General features: G+C 52.7%; 2 protein-coding genes across 3 annotated transcripts; one reads left to right on the top strand and one right to left on the bottom strand.

Annotated features, from left to right (window-relative positions):
• The first annotated feature begins 533 nt into the window (after positions 1 to 533).
• RGS4 (regulator of G protein signaling 4) lies at positions 534 to 7,463 on the top strand. 2 transcript variants are annotated; one of them, XM_063406779.1, is made up of 5 exons: positions 602 to 759; positions 3,104 to 3,208; positions 4,193 to 4,254; positions 4,980 to 5,146; positions 5,661 to 7,463. In XM_063406779.1, exons 1-5 carry the CDS (start codon positions 716 to 718, stop codon positions 5,910 to 5,912), a joined length of 630 nt encoding a protein of 209 aa, XP_063262849.1. In that variant the 5' UTR covers positions 602 to 715; the 3' UTR covers positions 5,913 to 7,463. The 2 variants fall into 2 exon arrangements, with proteins under 2 accessions (XP_063262850.1, XP_063262849.1); XM_063406780.1 differs by lacking the exon at positions 4,980 to 5,146 and having other exon boundaries at positions 534 to 759; positions 5,661 to 5,731.
• A 731-nt stretch (positions 7,464 to 8,194) lies between these two features.
• RGS5 (regulator of G protein signaling 5) lies at positions 8,195 to 20,485 on the bottom strand. The gene is made up of 5 exons (XM_063406781.1): positions 20,328 to 20,485; positions 15,254 to 15,364; positions 12,999 to 13,060; positions 12,704 to 12,870; positions 8,195 to 12,164 (listed from the first exon to the last, which is right to left on the bottom strand). Exons 1-5 carry the CDS (start codon positions 20,369 to 20,371, stop codon positions 12,003 to 12,005), a joined length of 546 nt encoding a protein of 181 aa, XP_063262851.1. The 5' UTR covers positions 20,372 to 20,485; the 3' UTR covers positions 8,195 to 12,002.
• Positions 20,486 to 21,157: the final 672 nt, after the last annotated feature.

Genomic DNA, 21,157 nt, shown 5'->3' with positions numbered 1-21,157 from the left:
TTGCACCATCCCTCCCCCCCCACCCCGAGCTTTTGTTGCAGCCTCACCAAAAATATATATTCACATGACTCTGGAATAAAAGTGGAAAGTCTCATCTGCCTGGGTAGTTCCCTGATGAATTTACATTCTTCTTTCCTTAGGAGCTCTATTTTCTGCATTTGTTGATTTGTTGGGATTATGAAAACCTTTTCTGTTTAAAATTCTCATCCCTTTCTTGATCCAGGTTACTTTAAATAGAAGAGGAAAGGAAATTATCAGAGGAACCAGCAAAGCTCATCTCTCATCTCAGAATTGATTCTCTGACCTTTTTTACTATCTGTGTCCCCCCCTCCAAAAATCTGCTTTTCATCTGCACCATTCCAACCTCCTGCAATAGGGGAAGTCCCCAAAGCTTTTTGAGCCCTTTTAAAAGAATCCACCTCTGCAGCCAGACACCAAGCTTCGTTTCTGGTAAGGTTTTCAATCACTCTCACTCGTTTGTCTGGGTTTTATACGTCAGCCTCTTCCTCTTGGGTGGGCAGAAAGGGGACGGGTGCTGCTGCTGTGCTGACTCCTGACTGGGTCACCCAGCGCTGCTGGGCTGTCTGGGCTAGGCTATAAAACAGAGCCAAGGCAGCGCAGCTGCCTCGCACACCGGACTGAATCCCGTGCGCAGCCTCTGCCGCCTCCTCCGCGGTTGTTTTTCCTGGAATACTGATCCGACCTCGGGAGCAAGATGTGCAAGGGACTCGCTGCACTGCCAGCCACTTGCTTAAAAAGGTACTGTTTATTTCTGAGCATCTGGTAATGGTCTCGTTAGCCCGGAGACACGCTGATGCATTGCGCTTTGTGTCCGAGGCAGGAGGACGGATTTGGCTCTGATTATTTTGCAAGATTAGATACAAATGATTGCTTAGAGGCTTTTGGTTTTTTGTCAGCTAGAATTGCAGAAAGGTTTTGTACTGAGCTGTGGGAACTCTAAAGCCTTCCTTCTCATCATCCCCATTATCAAAACCAACAGCTTTTAGCATTGCGATATTTTGATATTCCTGTCAGCTGCTTCTGCAGTCTTTGAACCTCTTTTTCTCCTTTGACTCCTCTCTGCTAAATTTTCTTGATTCTTTTGAGGGGGAAGCAATACAGACAGGATAAAAATTATGGATTATCCCCTGAAATGCATTTCAAATGCAGAAATGCAGCCTAGCTGGACCAGAGACCCGTGTGCCAGAAGGCAGGGATGTGGGGCACGGTGGATCTGGATGCGGCACCAGCTGATGCAGGATCAGCCCGAGCTCCCCGGGTGATGGTGAGAGGCCAGGTTAGGCTGGACCCCAGGGCACAGCACTGTGGGGCTCATCACACCCATGTGGTGTGGTGCCATCAGGATGGGTTGAACTGTAGCCCTGCAAGACCTGGCTGCACCCCCGTGTGTGGGATCAGCAGAGCAGAGCCCGCACAGCCCCAAATGTGCCTTCGGCAGCATGGTCTGACCCATAGCCCAGCATGAGGGGTGTTACTCCAGTTCAGGTGCTCTGGGGCCTGGAGGTGCCCAGGAGGGAGACACAATGCTCCCCTCTCACCCAGCCCATCCAAACTCGTGTGGGTCTCTGATGGTGCAGGGCTGCCTTTCTGCCCAACCGTGCCTTCAGCAGCACTCCGGAGGCTGCTTCCCAGCAACTGTGCAGTGGGTGGGGAAAATGCAAGCAGAGACTCAGCCGGCTCCCATCTGGAGCATAAAGCTTCCTGCTTATGGTTGGATTTGAAAACAGGTGCTGAAAATGCAAGGAAAAAGTGTTGACTCTTCCAATTTGCAGGAACATTTGATGAGGATAAAAAAAAAAAATTGAAAAAATGCGAGGAAAAATACTTCACATCTTTTAAACACCTCTGTCCAGGATTCCCAGCAAAATCCCTCTCTCCCAGAAAGCTGGGGGACTGACTGCAAGCAGTAGTGTCTTGTTTCCTCCTGCTGCCACCCTCCTGCAGACCTGAGCAGTGTCCTTCTCCTGGGCAAGGAGCACGACAGCGCCAGGCAGCCCAAGCTGGCAGCCCAGAGTCCCCATGTGTGCCTGGATGTTGGTGGTGGCCACAGGCACCCTGCTCTAAAGCAGCTGTGAGCTCCCTTTGCTCTCCCTAAATGCTGGAGCTGTTAAGGAAACATTTCTGAGGCAAGCAGTGAGATCAGGTATGGCCAGGACAGGGTGCTGGAGCAGAGAGCAGTGCTGGGGAACTGAGCAGCTACCAGAGCTCAGTCCTGTGGCACAGCCTCTTGCTCTTTTCCAGGCTCAGATCTGAGGAGGAGAAGAATTTCCTGCTTTGCACTATCACTGCACCTTGGGGCAGGCCAGGGCCTGCACCCCTGAGCAAGCAGGACTGGTTTACCCACCCCTCCTTTTTAAACTGGAAGGAAACCCAGAGAGGTGCCAAGGCCAGTATCAGCTGCATATCTAGGACCTGCTGTGAGGAAATGATTGTCCTGAGCATGCTGGACAGTGGAACAGAATTAAGGATGAATCTTCAGAGGAGCTTGCTGTGGAGCAAGGGAGCAGCTCAGAGTCAGCGTTGGCTGGTTGTGGTGACACTCTTGGCTCATGCCCTGCTCTGACTCCACAGTCTTGCTCCAAGCCGCTGACTTCGTCCCTTTCCTCTGTGTCAAGGGCTTGGTGGGGTGGCCTGGCATGGCCCTGCTGTTCCTGTGGCTGGGTGGTGAGGTGGGGAAATGAGGAAAGGATTAGTAAGGGTGTAAGAACCACACATCGGCAGCTGGGCAAATCAGCTCCAGGAGAGGTGACATACACAGCATGGAGATGCTTTTCTATCACAATATTTTCACTGCAAACAGTAGGAAAACAGCAGCTTCTCCCCCTTTGCCACCTGCTTCCAGGCTGATGACCTTCTCTGCAAGAAGCTGTTGAACATGAAAAAATTACTTCTTTGGCATTGTTGCATTTGTCTAGAAACAAAACTGTGCATTATGCGATGAGTGGAAAATCAGCACTGTATTCCCTGTCAGTGACCTGCATTTGTGTCACTGAGTAATGCTGGAGGAGCCTGTGCAGTGAGGAGGCTCCAGAGGGAGTGCAAAGCATTGTCTTCATCTCCTCCTTGATTTTTTTTCTTTCAGTGCCAAAGACATGAAGCACCGTCTGGGCTTCTTGCTGCAGAAGTCAGATTCCTGTGACTACAGCTCTTCCCAGGGCAAGAAGGAGAAGATATCTTCAAGCCAGAGGTAAGAGCAGGTGCTGTCATCTAGTTAATCCCAGACTGGCTGCAGCGTGTTGTTTACTTCTTCACCGAGCTGCACTGCAGTAGTGTCTCTGCTGCTGCTTCCCAGTTCTTCCTGAACACCTGTCCTTGGATCTAGTGTGGCAGCAGCCCTCAGGTGTTGACAGTCCTGTCAGCTGACTATCAACACCCAAGGAATTCAATATCCATGAAGAATGCTGAACTAGAAGTCCTGGCCTGCCACCACTTCCACGATTGCATATGAATGAGCACAGGGGAGGATGTGTACAGTGTCCTACACAGGGGAATGACCCTGTTCCCGACCCAGTGCAACTGGACACGTTGCAGACTCAGCATCCCTGCCTCTTAGAGCTGGATTTGTGCAATGCTTCACACAGCTGCACGGACACAAAAACAGCCAGCAGCCTGTCAGGGCATCACTGCTCTCCCCAAGCTGCAAGGACAGTGTTCTCTCCAAAGAGGACTCCAAAGGCCAAGGTTTGCTCCTGGAACAGATGAACCCTAGGGTGTTCTAGTAAGGCAGAGGGAATGAATGCAGGATGTGCTCCCCATGTGTTTCTAGTTCCCACATTCCTCTCTTCCACATAGCTACTGTTCCCCTGGCAGGTTAAAGGAATCAGCCCTTTGGAGTTCACTGATATGACCTGTAAGACTGATTCCAGATCTGTGCTCCAGCAAGCGTTGTAGCCAGGCACGAAGTAAATATGAATTCCACAGCAACTTTTCCAGGAAAATTTGTTTCTAACCCATGGCTGGTGATGAGGATTGCAAACCAAACTTTCTGTAGGTTCTGGGATCCCTGGGGGTATCTGTAAAACAAGCTGATATTTCATTCCTGGTCTTTTGTGTATGCTCTTACAACAATCAGGGAAAAAGATTTTCTAGTGGTGCTGAGAAACAAACCAAATTTGTCCTTCCTGTACTCTGTTTAACTCAGCCCTGTGTTTCTCCCTTTGTCTCCTCTTAGACTTAGCCAAGAGGAAGTCAGAAAATGGGCAGACTCTTTGGAAAATTTGATCCATCATGACAGTAAGTGAAGAGGGCTCTTACGCTGCCTTCAGCGCATCTGTGCTGTGAGCAGTCCCGGGAGGGGACACAGGACATTATCTTACAACTCTAAGGGGCACACAGGAGCTCCTTTGGCTAAGCAGACCTCTGGGAGGGGTGGGGAAGGGGCCTTTTGCTCAGATCCAAGGCAGGGGTCAATCCTGAGTGTGGTTTTGGCTCCTGCTGTGCTGTCTCTTTTGTCAAGGCAACTGCTTTAGCCTATGTGCGAGGGGAGGGCAAGACTGGGACACACAGTGGTGGGTTAAACAATAGCCAAGAAGTGGAGATATTATTTTCAGCTGAGCCTATGGGAGACTTTGTCTTCCCATCAGTTGTGGGCTAGCTACACTGATGTCCTTGAAGTTTCCTTCACATTATTCCCATGGTCTGAGACTCTGTGGAGTGTGCTAGCTGTCTCCTTGAGGCCTCCTGGGAACACACGGGTTGCTTGTGTTCCTCTGGCAGGACACTGAAGGTCACAGGGGGGGAACAGGCAGCTGGGGCCCCATGTGTGACATCCCCTTGGGGCCTGTCTGAATTCCAGCCTCCCCGGCATGCACGAGCTGTCCCCACTGCCAGCCCCAGGGCAGCTCCTCACTCAGCTCTGGGAAGGAGAACCCCAATCACTGTTTGCTGGGATTCAGGGGTGCGACTGTCCAGGGACCAACACTCTTGCCTGACCTGGTTTTCCTCTGAACAATCCATAGGAGGACTGGCTGCTTTCCGTGCTTTTCTCAAATCTGAGTACAGTGAGGAAAACATCGAGTTCTGGGTCAGTTGTGAAGAGTACAAGAAAACCAAGTCACCAGCCAAGCTCAGCCCCAAGGCCAGGAAGATCTATGATGAGTTCATCTCAGTGCAGGCCACAAAAGAGGTATGTGCACTGAACATTCCCTGGGCAAAGGCACCACCCTAAATTCTGAGCCAGCAGCACAGGCAGGCAGAGGTCAGTAGTTTCACAAGAGATGAAGGCTTCTGCTTCTCTGCTAGTTAACAAGGACATGGTGGGGTTTTGATTGATTTTATATTAAACTTGGATAAAGAGAAAGTGTGTTTAGTTACAACCACATGGCCATTCCATGCGCACACTCAAATGGGAGAAGCCCAAGAGGACTGTTATTCCCAATGTTTAAGCTACTACCATGCAGTTTGAGTTTCCTGGCTAGCTGCATCCCAGAGAAATGTGTTTCAGTCTCCCCTGACAGCTCTTCTGGTAGCAGGGATGCCTTGGTATCCAGCTGCACAGATTCTGCTGAGGCTACAGGGTGTCAAACAGCCATTTCGGACAACCGCTCACCAAGCACACATGGTAGAAAGACACTTGGGGTTTCATTTTCCAATGCCCTTTCTGGGACAGGTTCTACTTACACTGTCCCTTTGGCCCACAGGTGAACTTGGATTCATGTACACGGGAGAAGACGAGCCACAATATGCTGGAGCCCACACTGTCCTGCTTTGATGAGGCTCAGAGAAAGATATTCACCCTCATGGAAAAGGATTCTTACCGCCGCTTCCTCAAGTCCCCCTACTACCTGGACTTGGTCAGTCCACCTAGGGCTGGCTGTGGGTCCGAAAACTGCAAAAGAAACCACACTCACAGCTTAGACTGCAACTCCAACATCATCTCTCAGTGTGCCTGAACCTGCATCAAGGCAGGGGTGGGCCGGGCTCTTGCAGCATTTACGGCAGCAAAAGCATTCATTGGCATGAAGCAACAGAGCTGTCTCCAATAGCTGTCTAATGTCTCAGTTGTATCCCATGTCATGCAACAGCCAGCATTTGTAACCCAATCCAGGCTCAGTGTGTGTAGCAAACCCTCCTCTGACGGGTCGGTGTAGGAGTGCTGGGGTCTGTGTCTGGCAGGAGCTGGAGCTGGAGGCAGTCGCTGCGTGTGCCAGGGCTGCCAGCCCAGGAGGGTGCTGGGGAGCTCATGTCAGCCCTGGCTCTGCCCACAGAGGGACCAGATAGGCGAGATCACCATGTGACACCCAGCCAGGTGCAGGGCACAGAGGAAGATAAGGAAAGCACTGGGGACTGTGATCTCCTCTTCCTAACATGCAAAGGTTTAGGTGAAAAGGGCTGGCTCTGGTCCTTAGCTGTTCATAGCTCCCAAATGTCCAGGCTGTCAGGAGTGTTTGCTCAGAGCTCAGGTTGTGCTGCATTGCAGTATCAGGCACAGGAAGAGCTCCTACTCTTTCTTGAAGGGAGACCAAAACTTTTCGGACAGCCTCCCTCAACCATCCCAGCCACAGTTGCAGGGAAGCTCAGCCTCCCTCGGTCATCACGGGAAGCTCTTCCCTCTGGCCGCTGCTCCCTCTGTTGCACCAAGTGTATGCCGGCCAAGGATCTTTCCTAGGGCTGTGCAGAGCTGTCACTTTGGGGGAGGCTCATTATTTCCTATGTTATTAATTGCGATCTTCAGGCTCCCAGGTTAAATACTCCAGCAGAGCAGAACTGAAACATGTTCCTTCTCTCAGGTTTGCCTGTCCTGGCTTGTAAGGAGCAGTTTGTGAGGGAATAGGACCACCATATCTGAGGAGGAAAGGCCCTACTTGGGCATACTTGACAATGTTGGAGTTTTTTAAGGTGTTATTTATGTATTTCAGTAGCAGCATGTCTCACTTTTTCTGAAGATGGTAGGAGGAATGTGTCTGTCTCATTACTGCTCCAGGGCTTGGCCAGCAGGCAGCCTTTCTTTTGAATTGCTGTGGTGAGACATGGCCTTTGCAGTGGGCTTTGGCACTGACCTGCAGCGGGAAGCACTGGAGGCAGCTGCAGGATTGCTGTCATGGGCTGCAGCACCAGGTGTCTCACTGCCCCCCAGCCTTGGTCTCTCCCTCATTAGATATTGCTGCTCTGGCCACTGTGTATGCTGCGCTCTGCATCACACTCCAGACAACAGCTCTCACACCGGGGTTTTGGCATGGCAGGAGGAGGCTGTGGCTCTCCAGGCCCATAGAGAAACTTCTTTTTTAACATATGCTTTATTTTGTACTTACTCAATGTACCAACACCTATCACCATGCATGTTCAGCTAAGAGATGGAGAGGCTTGCTAAAGTGCTGAACGTAGCCAAGCATGTGGCTATGTTTTATTTTCCCCTGGTACTGGGATCTCTTGGTAACTATTGCAAAAACTGTATCGATATCTAAATAATCATGAATGCAGTCTAAATAAAAATGTTTGCATTAGTCCCTTCTAAAATGCCGTTATGTGAACAAAAGAAAATGCATGGAGATCCAATTCATTCATTGGACAAGGTTGCTGTAAAAAGTTATGTTACAAATGGCTTCACTCAAAGATTGTTTTAAGTCACAGAAAGATGAAACAGCTGATGAAACAACAATAATTATATCCTTCAGACACCTTCAGCACCATGACCCTGAGGAATATGGGGTTTTATGGGTCTATGCCTTGCCTGACTATCAGCTTAGCATGGGGATTAGCCATCCTCACCAAGGGTCTGGGGTGAGTGTGAGGCCCTCCTTGACAGCTTTGGAGTGGGGAACATCAAGGATCCCTTCTCTGATGCAGATGTTTTGCAACCCTGAGCAGACAGAACATATTTTGTCTCAAAGCTGAGCCTGTCCCTAGGCCATGCCCTGTGAGTGCAGAGAGCAGGGCTGGTCCTTGCTCAGCCCTAGGCCCGGGGGCACCCCAGCTGCTGCTACTGGAGCAGGAGCTGACCCTGGGAGCCAAAGCCTGAGGCAGCAGTGGGGCTGGGGGTGCCTGTGCTGCACGGGCCTTGGGGTGTTTCTTCTGGATCGCTCCCTGGGGTGATTCCCTTTCCAGTTTACCCTGCATCATTGCAGCAGAAGCTCTCAGAGGCTTTTGGTCTTGCCAGGCACAAGTTTTGAGAGTGCTCTATAATGGGTAAGAAAATGCTGCACCTTCAGTACAAAGAGACAAAATGAACAGTCCATTGAGACAGTAGCAGAAATACATGTTTATATGTGGATTACTGAGTGGTACATGAATATGGGTTAACACTACTCCTTGCTGCACACCAGCACCTCACATCTTCACCACATGAATAGCTCCAGTGGAAATCCCATGGAGAACTCCAGACTGAAAACCTGCAGCTCCCGGGTGTGAGGAGCTGATGTGCCCTCCTGCTTTTGCTCTGGCCCTTGGCCACAGTGTGCAGCACCCTCCAGGGATGACCAAGGCCTGAGGGGAGCCCAGATGAGCTCTGGGACACCCTCAGCCACTGGGCTTTGGCAGTGCCCAAGTCTGGGACTGGGCAGCCCTGGCAGAGCCCAGCCTCAGCACGCAGGACAAGAGCTGAGTGATTCACCCTGTGATTGATGAGGTGCGAGGCTCTAGGTCGCTGAAGCCACCATAGAACACACATCAAACCATCTCCTGGTGCTCCTCTGAGGGATGCAGCTGCAGGGAGCCCTTTTCCACGTGTGCCCATGGCAGGGAGTGGGCACCAGGGTGGCATGGAGGCAGTGCCTGGTGCCCCATGCCCCTGGCTGCAGCATGGGGTTGCCTTGCCCCATGGCAGAGATAGGGATCCCTTGGGGAGCACGAGACCTGCCTCCTGCACCAGCCCGGGTGCCAGGATGGCACACAGAGGCCACAGGCAGAGGGTGGTCCTAGAGGATGTACCTTTGTGTTTGCTCAGCTGAAAGGCCAAGGTTTCCCTCAAGAGGGTCTGTGACCATGCAAAAGCCACTCACACTCCTCTCTGTGATGGACCCCAAGGACCACATCCAGAAACTTTGCTTTTTGACTCTCTGACTCCCAGGGTGTCAAGATGCCCATGTTACCAGAATATATGTGTGTGTATGTGCATATATGAATACAGGAATAGAGATGTACATGTTGTGTTTATATACTGCTATATATGCCAAGTTTCACGAGAGCTAGAGTAATAAAGTACATGAAGTATCTCCTACCAGAAATATGATGGTTGGTATCAGCCCAATAGTAAATACTTCTGGGCCTGTGGAAAGCTGGGCCATAGGGTTGGTACAGGTGTTGCCACCTGTCTGGGCAAGCCTGCTCGAGTAATTAGCCAAATGACAATTCTACACAAACACAACTTCCCTAGAGCTCCAAAGTGCTTCCACGGCCACATTTTCTGGCCACCCAGTAGATCACTTGCAGCCCCCAAAGTAGACTTTCAGCATTTTAGCAGAAATTGAGCCAGGGAGGGATTGCCAACAGAGTTGTTTCATCTCTCCTGAATCCAGCCTGCACCTTTCTTTTCAGTACATACACACGTAGACACCTTCTCCCTGCCCCACATGCTGCTGCTGCAGCAGGGATGTCCCAGGGTTTGCTGGTGCGTAGCAAGAGCCTCTGCTGGCATCCCGACATTATGGCATTGGTGGTGGTGGCATTTAACTGTGAAACGTGCAAGGGAATCTGGAAATAGCTGTCAAGGGATCAAGTAGAAATGAAAAATCCAGGTGTTTCTGCAGGGAAGTCTGACTGGTTTTGCATTTTGGAGTCACACTGTGAATGAGGAGCTCAAACATGCTGAACCCACTTGTATTGACACCAGTTCATGAAGACGTTGGGAGGGTGCAGGGAGCATGTGCAGGCAGAGGTATGGGGAGCACCCTGACCCTGCAGCAGAGGGGCTGGCCAAGCCCCCATCTTGCACCCAGCCCTGCTTCTGCCTCCCCCTTGTTGCCCACCTGAACGGTGGACACTGCCAGGCATCCTGTGCCCTTTCGGTGGGACCCTCCTGCTGCTCATGGGCTCCCTTGGGCTCTTTAGCCTCACCCAAGCCACCCCCTGCATTCACCCCAAGGGAATGGCTGTGAACATTCACCCCTGCTGCTCCAGCACTGACTTTCCCAGGCCTTTTGCTCCAGAGCTGAAAAAAAGAGTCACGTTTGTGACTGCCTCCATCCTTCCCCTGCCTCCCTGCTCCTCCCTGGAAAACACAACCCATTTCCTGCAGCTTGGGATGTATTTTTCTTCATTGCCATAGTGACGTGTAAATATTTGGGGCTGGTGGGGTTTTGACCAGATTTTGCAAGTTTTGAAGAGGCTGGAAAATCCGTTGTTTATGTTATTGCATTTTGCATGGAGTCCCATGACTTGCAGTGAGGCTGAGTCTGGGGAACCAGGAATGCCAGTGGGCAGCAGGGCCATGGATGTTTTGCTGGCATCTGTCAGGTTTGCTGGCTGAAGCAGCTCTTTGCAAGCCCTGACCCTGTGGATGATGCACCAGGAAACCAACTCAGGGATGAACCATCCAGGCCCCATGGAGCAGGAGTTTATCACATTTCCCTCAAGGCTGAAATGAGACCCTGGGGGCTGCTTTTCATGTTTGCCCTTGCCCCATCCTCAGGTATGATTTATTCTGTTAGCAGAGGGCTGGCTTCGAATCATTAGAAAGCAGCTGGTCCTTTTTAGAGACAGCCTATGGAAACACATGGCCTGGGCAGATAGGAGGAGACAGGAGAGAGTGATACAGGCTATAAAAACTCAACAGGATCTGCACTCCTTTCTAGAAGCCAGGGGGTCAATTTTCATGTTTCCAATGATGGTTCTTGGTTTCCATTTGGGTTTTTTTGCATTTGGTTTGGATTTTTCAAATTTGATCTGAACAGCTGGAATTTCAGCTTTCTTTCCCCCCAGGATGCATTCCCTCCCTCCTGTGCTCAATGCCCCTATGTTGGGTTTGTGCAGAAGTATTGCTTTGATGTGCCTACTGCAGAGAGAAGTGACTGAAACAAGAGAGCCCTGCAGCAGCCCCTGGAGCTGCCATCCCAGCACACCACGAGGGCTGTGCACTGGGATGTGGAACAGGATGTGCCCTGGGAGCTCAGAGCATCCTGCAAGGGCTGGAGTGAGCAGTTCTGGGTTGCTAAACAGTCCTGGTGTTTCGTACCAACAGGTCTCATTTTACCCTCTTGTTTTTGTGTTTAGAGTGAGGCAAACAGGCTGACTCTGAGTGGAGCTGTTGGAGGAGAGGTGCTACAGGCTCGCTCTGCTCACCCCTGGTGCCAGAACCTGGTTCTGCCGTACAGCAGTCCCTGCCATCCTTGTCACAGTGCCATCCTTGCTGTACGTGTCACTGCTGTCCTGCCATGCCCCCGGCCCTGCATGGCTGTCACTGTGCCTGCTGCTTTCTGAAGGAAGATGATGCCAATCAGGCAGTGGATGTGTCTCACCTTACCTTGGCCAGGGAGGGGAGCACCTGCAGGTACCTGTGCAGTCTCAGCAGCACCCCAGGAAGTTGGGAGGACAGAGCGAGCCTGGGCCAAACCAACAATATGGGCAACACTAGGAGAAAAATTATCATGTTCTAAGGAGTTCTAAGGAGTTCTAAGGAGTTCTAAGGAGTTCTAAGGAGTTCTAAGGAGTTCTAAGGAGTTCTAAGGAGTTCTAAGAAGTTCTAAGGAGTTCTAAGGAGAAGGCAAGTCAGCACCTCAGAGCCTCCAGTTAATGCCAAGCTCTGCAGCACCAGGGATGTGTCAGCTGGCCATATGGCTCCTGGTCACTGCAGAGCTGGGGCTGCTCCCTCACCCTTCTGGGTCCTAGCTCCAGGGAGTTTCTGCAAATTGATCTTTTGTGGGAGAGGAAAGAGATAGTAAGAGAGGAAACACCAGGACATCTGACAGTCCAAAGCATGGGGGGAGGTGCTTAGCAACACCCCTGGCTGCTCTTCTAGGGTGGTATTGAGAAAGCAAAGCAGCTGCAGGAGAAGGGGCAGGTGTTTAGACAGAAGCAGTGGGGAGGCCTCACACAGCCCTGCTGCATTGCTACTTGATTAATTCATGATAAAACTCCGACCGCACAAATCTGGGCAGGGAGTCTTTTTCCATCAGGGCAAAGATCCTCTTCTGGGCCATGTCAAAGCTGGTTGGTGATGGCTCCACCAGGTTCTTCATGGTCACAGCCTTGGTGAAGTGGTCGATGTTCACCTGTCATGAGAGTGTAAGAGAGACGGGAGCCTGCCTGTGGAGCGATGAGTGATGGTCTCCCCTTGCCTGCTCTGTCCCACCACCAATCATGCAAACGGTGAGGGGAGGGATTGAAGCAGGTTCATTCTCTGTCTATTGGTGGCAAAGCTGTTGGGATGAGCTCTGTCCTGCTGCAAAACTGTCAGGATGAGCTCTGTCCTGCTGTAAAGCTATCTTGGGAAGGAAGACAACTGTACATTGTCAACTCTTATGACTGATGTCATGCCTCTGTGGGGAAGGTGAGGACAGGCATGTGTTGGGGGTGCCGGTGCCTGGAGACAGTCCAGCAGAGGCTGAGCATGCCAACAGGGGCTCGTGGTTTGTGAGGGGCAGGAGTGCAGCACGTGGGGATGGGGCTGCCCCTTGACAAGCATGCAGCCCTCTGAGCCCTGAGCCACGGCACGAGGTGCCCTGCAGCCATCGCTCTCCTTTAGGATGGAGGCTGACAGGGCAGCAGCCTCATTCCTCCCAGTACCATCTCCTGCCCTATGGTCACTGACCTCTTTGGGTGCCTCAGTTTGGATGAACTCGTCATAGATCTTTTTGGCCTTCTCTGCCATCTTCACAGGGGACTTGGTTTTCTTGTAGTCCTCGCAGGCCACCCAGAACTCAGCGTTCTCCTCGCTGAACTCTGAGCGCAGGAAGCTGCGGAAGCTGGCGAGCCCATCTGGGGGGCAAGGAGGAGGTGAGCCCTCGCTGAGCAGTGGCAGTGCAAGGGCGGCCAAACCCTCACTGAGCACCCCAGGGGACGTGGAAAAAGGGGAGGTGACCAACCACAGGGGGATGTGAACTTACAGGGATTTTGCAGGAGCTTCTCCAAGGAATCACGCCACTGCAGAGCCTCCTCTGGAGATGGCCTGAGGAAAGTGAAGAAAGCCCAGGTGGTCCATGGTTACTCCACAGCCCCCGTCTGGGCTCCAGGTGTTTAAATAATTCCTTTTAAAATGGGGAGGAACGGAGCAACAACAAGTTGCAGAGACTTTCAGAGCGGAGGCAGTGGTCTGGGGATGGAATAGGGCTGCTGATGCATCACAGCACAGGTGCCCTTCTCTGGGGGAGAGCCGAGCGCAGGGAGGGTGAGGATGGGGTGGGGAGACCGAATTCTCCCGTGCTTGATCAGATCTGTGGCTGAGCTGCAAAGCGAGTCCCTTCTGCAGCCACGGGGCTCCTCCTCACCCCAGCGCGCACACACGGGACGGCAGCGCAGGGGCTCTGCGGGCGGCTGGGAAGCATCTCTGTGTTTTCCTGCTGGGGTGGGGAAAGATGCTCCCCGCTGGCCACAGGGGCTTGGTCACTGCGGCCCCGCGCTGGGGTCAGCGCCCTCCACTCCCACAGCCCGCCCGCCCCGTTCCCACGCCCTGCGGCGGGCCGGGTCATTGGGCTCGGCGTCCTTCCCGCTGGAAACCTCCAGTGTTTTCCATCTGCACGGTTTTTCCTCTTTTTTTTTCCTTCAATATATTTTTGAGTGTGGTATTTGCAGTGAGACTGAAGAGTTTTGTGGGGGGGTTGTTTGTGGCTTTTTTGTTGTTTTATTTAAGCCCCGAGGAGTTTGACCAAGCTGCCCTGGGCTCCCAGCTCCTTCCCCGCATCCCTGCCAGTGTCGACTGGAGGGCAAGGGAAGCCGCCTGCTCGGCTGGGTGCTGGGCTGGCTGTGGACTATCTCCACTCCCTGCAGGCAGTGCTGCACTCTCTTGTTTTGCTGCTGCAGGGGCCACGCATGGGGGCTGAAACCCCCTGGCTGAGCAGAGCATCCCTGGGAGCAGAGAGGGAGAGTGGGCAGGACAGCCTGTCCTGGTCCTGGGGGCCAAGGAGCTTCAGTGGTGGGTCTGGAGGTAGTACAGGTGCTGATGCCTAGCCATGTCCAGTGGCCAGCAGCAGGGAAAGGAGAGCGGCAGGAGTGCAAGGCTTGCTCAGGGTGGGTACCAGCCTTCACTTGTCACCAAATCATCTGCAGTAGGCACCATGACAGGGGGTTCTTATCCTTCACTTTCTGGACCTCGAATTGTGTTTGCACTTCTATCAAGGATCAAAGCTCTCCCTGCCCCCATGTCCTTGTCAGGTGACTTCTCACTCCAGTGAGGAAGAGCATCACTGCAGCAACCTAACACAATCCAGATTTCCTGGAAACCACCAAATCCACTTTCCCATTATCTGAATGTCCCTGGGATGATATTAACTGCAAGTGAGATGCTGACAGGTGAGTGATGCCAGGGCTGCACAGCAATGCAGTGTAGGAGAAAACAGCTCCTCCAGACAGTATGGAGATGTTCTCCAGCTTTCTGCAGGGATGGCTAATGGAGACAAATGTGTCTCTGTCACAGAGTCATCAGGGGCACAGCAGTGATGGAGTGAGAGCCACACAATTCACTGGGCTCTGCCAGCCCTCCCTGGCACAGGCAGGTCTTGCTGGGCAGTGCCGTGGCAGGCAGGCACTTAGCTGGCAAACGTCCCCCTGCATATCATCCCCCACACCCTGGATTGTCAGGCAAAATAATTAATGTTTCATGTGCTTTAAATAATGTTGATAAGCCAGTATTATACACCAGCTCAGTGCTGGAGAGCAGTGGTCAAGCCAAAGGCCATAAGGTGAGGAGGTCCCATCACCACAAAGCTGCCTCAAGCCAGGCATTGTGTGATGAGGTGGTGCACCCAGCTCAGGGACGTGCTGCCACCCCAAAGCCAGATGGCTGCAAAGGCTGCTACCTCTGGCCTGAGGCAGGTGACTCACAGAAGTCCAAGTGCCATATACCTCTGGGAAAACCTTTATCGAATAACATGAAATCTCATCAAAAGTAAATTGAGTTTCCAAGGGAAATCTAGTTTCCATAGAGCTGTATTGCCTGACACATCTCCTGCTGCCCTGATATAACTTATTGAGCCTGCACCTAGCAGGCAGGTCACGAGGAGCATGCCACAAGCTGCCTGCCACGTAGAGCCTGCTCTGCCATCCCACAGCAGGGCTTCAGCTCCTCTGCATCCCGAAAGGGCTTGTATCCACCCCACTGGCTGGGCACAGGTACCACTGCAGCCCAGCCCAGTGCAGTACTCACTTCTGGGCCTTGGGTGGCTTCTCCGGCTTCTCGGGGTAGGGGATGATGAAGTCAATGGTCGAGTCAGGCTTCTGGAGCAGTGTGCCCAGCTTTGTCTTGATCTCCTTGGCCCTGCAGCAGGGGAGGAGCAGAGACAGGTCAGGCAGAAGAACAACGCAGTGGGACACCCACAGTCCCTGCCCTGCCCCCACTCTGTTATTAATTCCAGATGCACAAATGGATCCTTAATGTTGTAAAGGCTGTGCCTGTCTGTGGCGTTTCCAAACAGGCACTGCGCATTAGCGGCAGCTCTTGATCTCGATCTCCTCGCTCTGTCCCCATTTGTGGCCAGGATAATTGTATCAGCAGGGCTGTCAGGCTGCTCTGGGGCTGAATTAGGGACATGTGTGCAGCACTCATTCTCTATATAGATGAGCTTGAAGAAGGGCTGGTGAGGAGGTGAAGGAGCTGCCTTCAGAGAAGAGACTGTGAGGGTGCTGTGCTGGGGGGTACCTGTCCCATGGTGCCACCCCATGCCATGCCACCAGCCCCACACTGCTGACAGCACTTGGAGCCCCTATATAGACATATAACATGTGTATCAGTAATACATAAGCTTTATATCTGCAATGGGAAGAGTCCTGTAAAGAGGCACCTCCTGGGTGCTGCCTTCTCTGGGCAGAAAGGGATAAAAGCTTTCAGGAGCTGAAGACTGCCAAAGGCTGACTGCCACTTTCCATTGCACCAAGGCCCCGCTCCAGACCTGCATTTGGAGGATGCAGAGAAAACGGGGGTCCTGGGGCTTGGCAGCAGTCCAGCTGTCTCCCAAAAGGTTCCCTTTCATCCAGTACAAGTAGTAATTGGTCCTGAGCATCTAAAACTGCTGAGGAGACCCCCCACCCCCGCTGCAGCTCATGGGTGGTAGCATGAGCAAGCAGGGAACACTCAGGTGTGCTGCATGAGGTTGAAGAAATAAAGGGGTGAAAACAGACAACTCCCCAGTCCCCATCTTTGCAGGGCAGGGCTTTTCCCTGGCACAGCGACATTTGGTGGCTTCCAGGTCATCTTGCTGGCACAGGACATGAAGGAGAGGGGACAGACTGGTCCTCACAGGCTGACTGGGCTGAGCTTTCAGCATGGCTGGCAAAGCTGAGCTGCAGCTCCCTGTCTTCAGGGCTCCCTGCAATTTTCCACTCTAGTGTTTATTTTCACAGGCCCTCTGTGGATGATGTCTCCATTGCTATGTCTGCTATTTCATCTCAATTCCTTTGATTTTTTTCCTCCTTGTAAAACCCTCTCTCTGTGCTTTGTTTTCCACCCGCTAGTCCCCATGGGTGACATTTGGAGACCTGGCACAGGGGTGTCTGCTCTGCTCTGCTCCCTGCCAGATGCCCCCCACTTCTGCTACAGAAACCTGCCTCTGAGCAGCCACCCTTGCATCGAGGTGGGCAGCAGGACCAGGAAGAGAGAGCAGCCCAGCCTGGGGCTGCAGGGACCACTGGCAGTGGGTGTAGGGCACAGGGCAGTGCACACCCAGAAACACAGCTGTTGTCACAGACAGCGTCAGCAGCTACAGGGACAGTTTCCATTGCTAGTGCTTCTGAGAAAACCTGAGCCTTGCAAAGCTCGGAACTTCAGGAAAAGGGTGACAAGGTTGCCATGCTCCCACACTGAGGTGACTGGGACAGGGATGCTGCCCTTCATCCTGCTGTAAGTAAATAAGTAAAATGCAGGCAAGTGCTCTGAGCCAGAGCTGCCTCCAGATGTCCTAGGGATGGCTTTCCGGCAAGCCTCAGTTGCCCCTTGACACCCCACTGGCCAGCACTGCCATACTGGGACAACCTGGCATGGCCCTGACCCATGGGGATGGCACAGCTGCAGGGATGGGGAACAGATGAAGTGGGCGGCCCCTTTAGCACCAAAGCAGTAGGTGGGTGCAGAGGGTGCTGCAGGAAAGTTGAGAGGCTGGCCTCCCCCTTGGCTCTGCTTTGCCAGATATCTGTGCTTGTGGGCAGGAAGAGGACCTGTGGGCTCAGGGAGCATCTCTCAGGCAGGGCTGAGCAGAAATGCTGGGTGCCACCTTGTTCCTCTCCCAATGCTCGGCAGGGAGGAGTGGGGATGTTGCCATGGTCAAGCCCCTGCCAGTGCCAGGTGCTGTGCAGCAGGGACAGTCCCTTCCAAGCAATTGGACCATGTGTCATATGGTGGGGAGTTCATCCAGCAGGAGCAGGGAGGACAAGCAGGGGCAGGGGGGCTGCCCACCTCAGAAGCAAGGACAGTGGATACCAGGAGTTCCTGAGCAGGCAGAGGGATAACACAGGTAATACTGGGAGCAGGGGCACCGAGAGCCAAATTTAGTCCAGGATGACCCATGGAGCTGGAAAGGCAGGGCTGAGACTCTGCTGCTGTCAGAGCAGCACTTGGGGACCCACTGCCCTGGTGTGGATGAGGCCAACACCTGCATGAGGTCTGAATGCAATTGATGCTGGCTTCACATAGCAAGTGCTCAAACCTGGCTCAAAACCTTGCTCTCTGATTCCCATCCTCTGACAGTGACTTATGGTCAAGAGCTGTCAGGCTCCAGAGGTACTGGGGCCCTCAGCAGTCCCATCCTGCTCCATCCCATGGTGTTGCCAAGGGACCCCCAGCAGCTGCCCACCCTGCTGGAGCTCTGCAGGTGTGGGGACAGCAGCGAGAGCCTCCCCCCTGCACCAGAGCAATTCCCTGGCACTGGGACCTTCATGATATCTGTAGAGACGGCAGAGATAAGGAAGATTGTTAAGAGGAAGCGAGGAAGGACAGGAGCGGGCTGAGAGCCTGCAGGCTGAGGGAGGGAAAGGCTATTTAAAGACACCATCCTGGCGTCCTCCAGCAGATGGATTACAAGCTTCCAAGCAAGGCTTAGGGAAGGCTAAACAGCAGGGGGAAAAAAAGGCAGCTGTAAACGAAAAAGGCATCTTTTTTAAAAAACCCCAGCTATGGCCAAGTGAGAAAAAGCAAGAGGACTGTAAATGGTGGAAGGCTAACTGTGAGAACATATGGAAGCAAGCCAAGAAAAAGTCTGAGAAATAGCTTCCAAGAAGCATTAATAGAAAATATGAGCTCTGTCAAACATATCAAGAGCAAGAAGGGCTGCTGGTGAGGGCCAGGAGAGACTCCAGCTTTAAAAACAAAACAAAAATAGACACTCAAAGGAGTTTAACGCCATAGCTGAAAGCCAAAGGTGATGCTATCCCTGAGGGCAGGGAGGTGGCAGAGGAAATGCCACTTCACGTGCAAAAGCCTCCAGAAGGGATTTCAGGAGCCAGAAAGCTGCAAGACTGATGCTGTATGGGCATGTCAGTGGCAGCCATGTCAGACCCATGCTGGACACATGGACAAATATGGTCTATTGGAGAGGAGTCAAGGCTCCTCTGGCCATAGGAAGAGATTCCTTTCATCCTATCCTCCCTTTCTGAAGAGGCCAGCAAACATGTGCTGTGGGGAGAGCCAGGGGTAGCAGCCCCTTGGGTCAGCAGGGCACCTTGATGGGCTCTGCAGGGGAAGGTCAGGGGAAAGTGGCAATGTGGGAGAGGTGGCACACACCTGTGGGGATGATGCTGGGGGAACGGCAGCTGGGACCATGCTGTTCAACCTCACATGCAGTGGCAGAAGGGGTCAGTGGCCGAGCAGCAGATATTGCAGTCCCTGGGTACAGGGGCAAGCTGTGAGGAGCTGCAGGAGGGTCTCGTGACACCAGCAGGGAAGAAGCTGGAAAGCTTCATAGAGCAATACAAGGTGATGCACAGGGGACAAATGCAGTCCTGACTCTGCGTGTCAAAGTGTGAGTGAAGCCTTCAAAACTGAGGATTTGAGGGCACAGCAGATGAAAACATCAGCATAGCAGCAGTGGGAGAAAATCTTTATTAAGAAAATTTACTGTTAAAAAGTGTCAGAAGAGTGAAAACAAGGGCGATAGCAGGAGCAGAAACTCATGGATCAGCCACAACTGGAAGAGTGCTCTTGGCTGCCTATGGCACAGGAGACTGCAGGGGAGCAGGCAAGGTCAGCATGGATTCAGGAGGATGGCTGGAAGACAAGTTTCCAACAATGAGAACATCACAAGCCTGTGCTCCTGTTTGTGCCTGTGATGTGAATTTGCCTTTTGGGCAAGCAGCATAAGCCCCCCGTGGCACAATTTCAGCTGGAACTTCTCTGGACCTCCCCGCAGGGCAGTGAACTTCCCACTGTCACTCTCATCCGAAAACCAGTGCTAAGGCGTTTGCATCTCTCACAGAGATTCACTTGAGTCTCCTAAGTTTCCCCCTTAAGTGAAGCATTGAGCGCCCTGCTGCTGCAGTGAGACTTCAGGTGCTTTGCATCTCTGCTTCTCACTGGAGCCCCTCCAAACCCCGTAGGATCAGAGGAGAGGACAGGTTCCAATCAGCATGGAAATGGCCAGGGGCTGTAACCTGCCTGGGGTCCCAAGGGGCTGAGAAGAGCCCCTGACACCATCAGGTGCAGGTTTTGGGGCGAGCACCAGCGTGGGTAGGGATGAAGATGAGGACGGGTGCCACAAGGGGAGCAGAACTGGTGATCTGTACAGGGCTGAGCCTCATGAGAGGAGTCAGGTCTGGCTATTCCATGTGTGAGCAACTCAGGCAATTAAAAGAGGATTGTGAGACACTTTGGAGATGAGGCTGTTTTCACCTCAGAAAGGCAAAACCTCTGTCCTGATTTTTCCGCCTCTCCTCCTCTGTGTTTTGCAGAAATTAAGATCTGAGGATAAAGCACTCCTGCCCAGAGTAGGGGAGGGCTGGGTTTGGAGCAGCCCAAACTCAAAGCCAAGCAGAATGACCCCCAGGGCAGAGTGGGGAGTTCAGCAGAATCAGCGCTCATCCAGCCAAGGATCTCAGCCACTCGCAGCACCCACTGAGACACCCCCAGCAAGCTTCCCTTCCCTTATTATCCATTCAGAGCTGGATAATCCCAGTCCCCATAAGAGAAGCCCATCACGGGGCTGTGCTGCAGGAAGAGCCCCTGTGCCTCCAGCCACCCCGGCAGAGCCCTGCGGGGAGGCAGCCCCTGGCATCCTGCACATCCCGGCCGCTCTCACCTCTCCAGGCAAGTGTGGGGCAGCGCTGCTAATCCTTTGCACATCTTGGCAGGCTGTAGTTTCCTCGGCCGTGAGAAGAGTGTGAGTGATGGCCAAAGCGGGCAGCACAGGCTCCGTCTGCAGCCCAGCTGCTTCCCTCGCTCCTATATAGCGCTGGAGCTGGACCTCTGCCAGCCCTGTATCCAATGCCGGCCGGCCTGCTGCAGCCGGCCCCGGCCGCTTCTGCATTTTGTTTTCTTCTCTCTAAGCTCACACGGAGGGAAGAAAAATGTGGATTTTCTGGGGTGAGGTCAGGTAATCGAATTGGAAGGGCAAAGCTGATGTTTAGGAGGCTTCGGGAAGTCCACAGTATTTCTTTCAATGATGCATCAGGCTCCAGGTCAGTATTTAGAAGAGCCAGGTAGAAACGCTTCATTCAAGTGAGATTTTTTGAGTGAAAAATAGAACTTTCAGAAAAACAAAAGTGCTTATGAGAAGTCTTTCTGTTGATTTCAAGGCTGTGGCTAATGTCAAAATATCCACCACTTCAGCATTGGTAGTGGCTAACAGTGGCTTTCGTTCCAGACCTTGGCTCCTGGGTGACTATGAAAATGTGCATCTCTGTGCTGTGTTTAACACCGGGAGCTGGGAATAGGGACTTTGCTCCCAGCCTGGCTGTCCACACCCAGGTGCACTAACAAACATCATTTCCCTGGGTAAAACCCAGGGTTACATTTAAGCTCAGCTCTTGGTCCCCTTTCTCTTGTGCTGTCAGAGCTGTGCCTGCCTGGCTTTGGCTCCTGGCTGGATTTTGGACCTGTTGTGGAATTATGCAGCAAGACACTGTCTGC

This window comes from Prinia subflava, chromosome 10 (genome assembly GCF_021018805.1).
Source record: "Prinia subflava isolate CZ2003 ecotype Zambia chromosome 10, Cam_Psub_1.2, whole genome shotgun sequence".
Classification (NCBI taxonomy): domain Eukaryota; kingdom Metazoa; phylum Chordata; class Aves; order Passeriformes; family Cisticolidae; genus Prinia; species Prinia subflava.
The sequence above is the reverse complement of the archived record's forward strand: the minus strand, read 5'-3'. Positions and strand labels throughout refer to the sequence as shown.

What these genes read in the sequence shown, in the direction of transcription:
- RGS4 (XM_063406779.1), top strand. Translation starts at nt 716, where the DNA reads ATGTGCAAGGGACTCGCTGCACTGCCAGCCACTTGCTTAAAAAG. An exon ending in CCAGCCACTTGCTTAAAAAG is followed by an intron (nt 760 to 3,103) that starts GTACTGTTTATT and finishes TTTTTCTTTCAG; the next exon opens with TGCCAAAGACATGAAGCACC. An exon ending in AAGATATCTTCAAGCCAGAG is followed by an intron (nt 3,209 to 4,192) that starts GTAAGAGCAGGT and finishes GTCTCCTCTTAG; the next exon opens with ACTTAGCCAAGAGGAAGTCA.
- RGS5 (XM_063406781.1), bottom strand. Translation starts at nt 20,371, where the DNA reads ATGTGCAAAGGATTAGCAGCGCTGCCCCACACTTGCCTGGAGAG. An exon ending in CCCCACACTTGCCTGGAGAG is followed by an intron (nt 15,365 to 20,327) that starts GTGAGAGCGGCC and finishes CCCCTGCTGCAG; the next exon opens with GGCCAAGGAGATCAAGACAA. An exon ending in AAGCCACCCAAGGCCCAGAA is followed by an intron (nt 13,061 to 15,253) that starts GTGAGTACTGCA and finishes CACTTTCCTCAG; the next exon opens with GCCATCTCCAGAGGAGGCTC.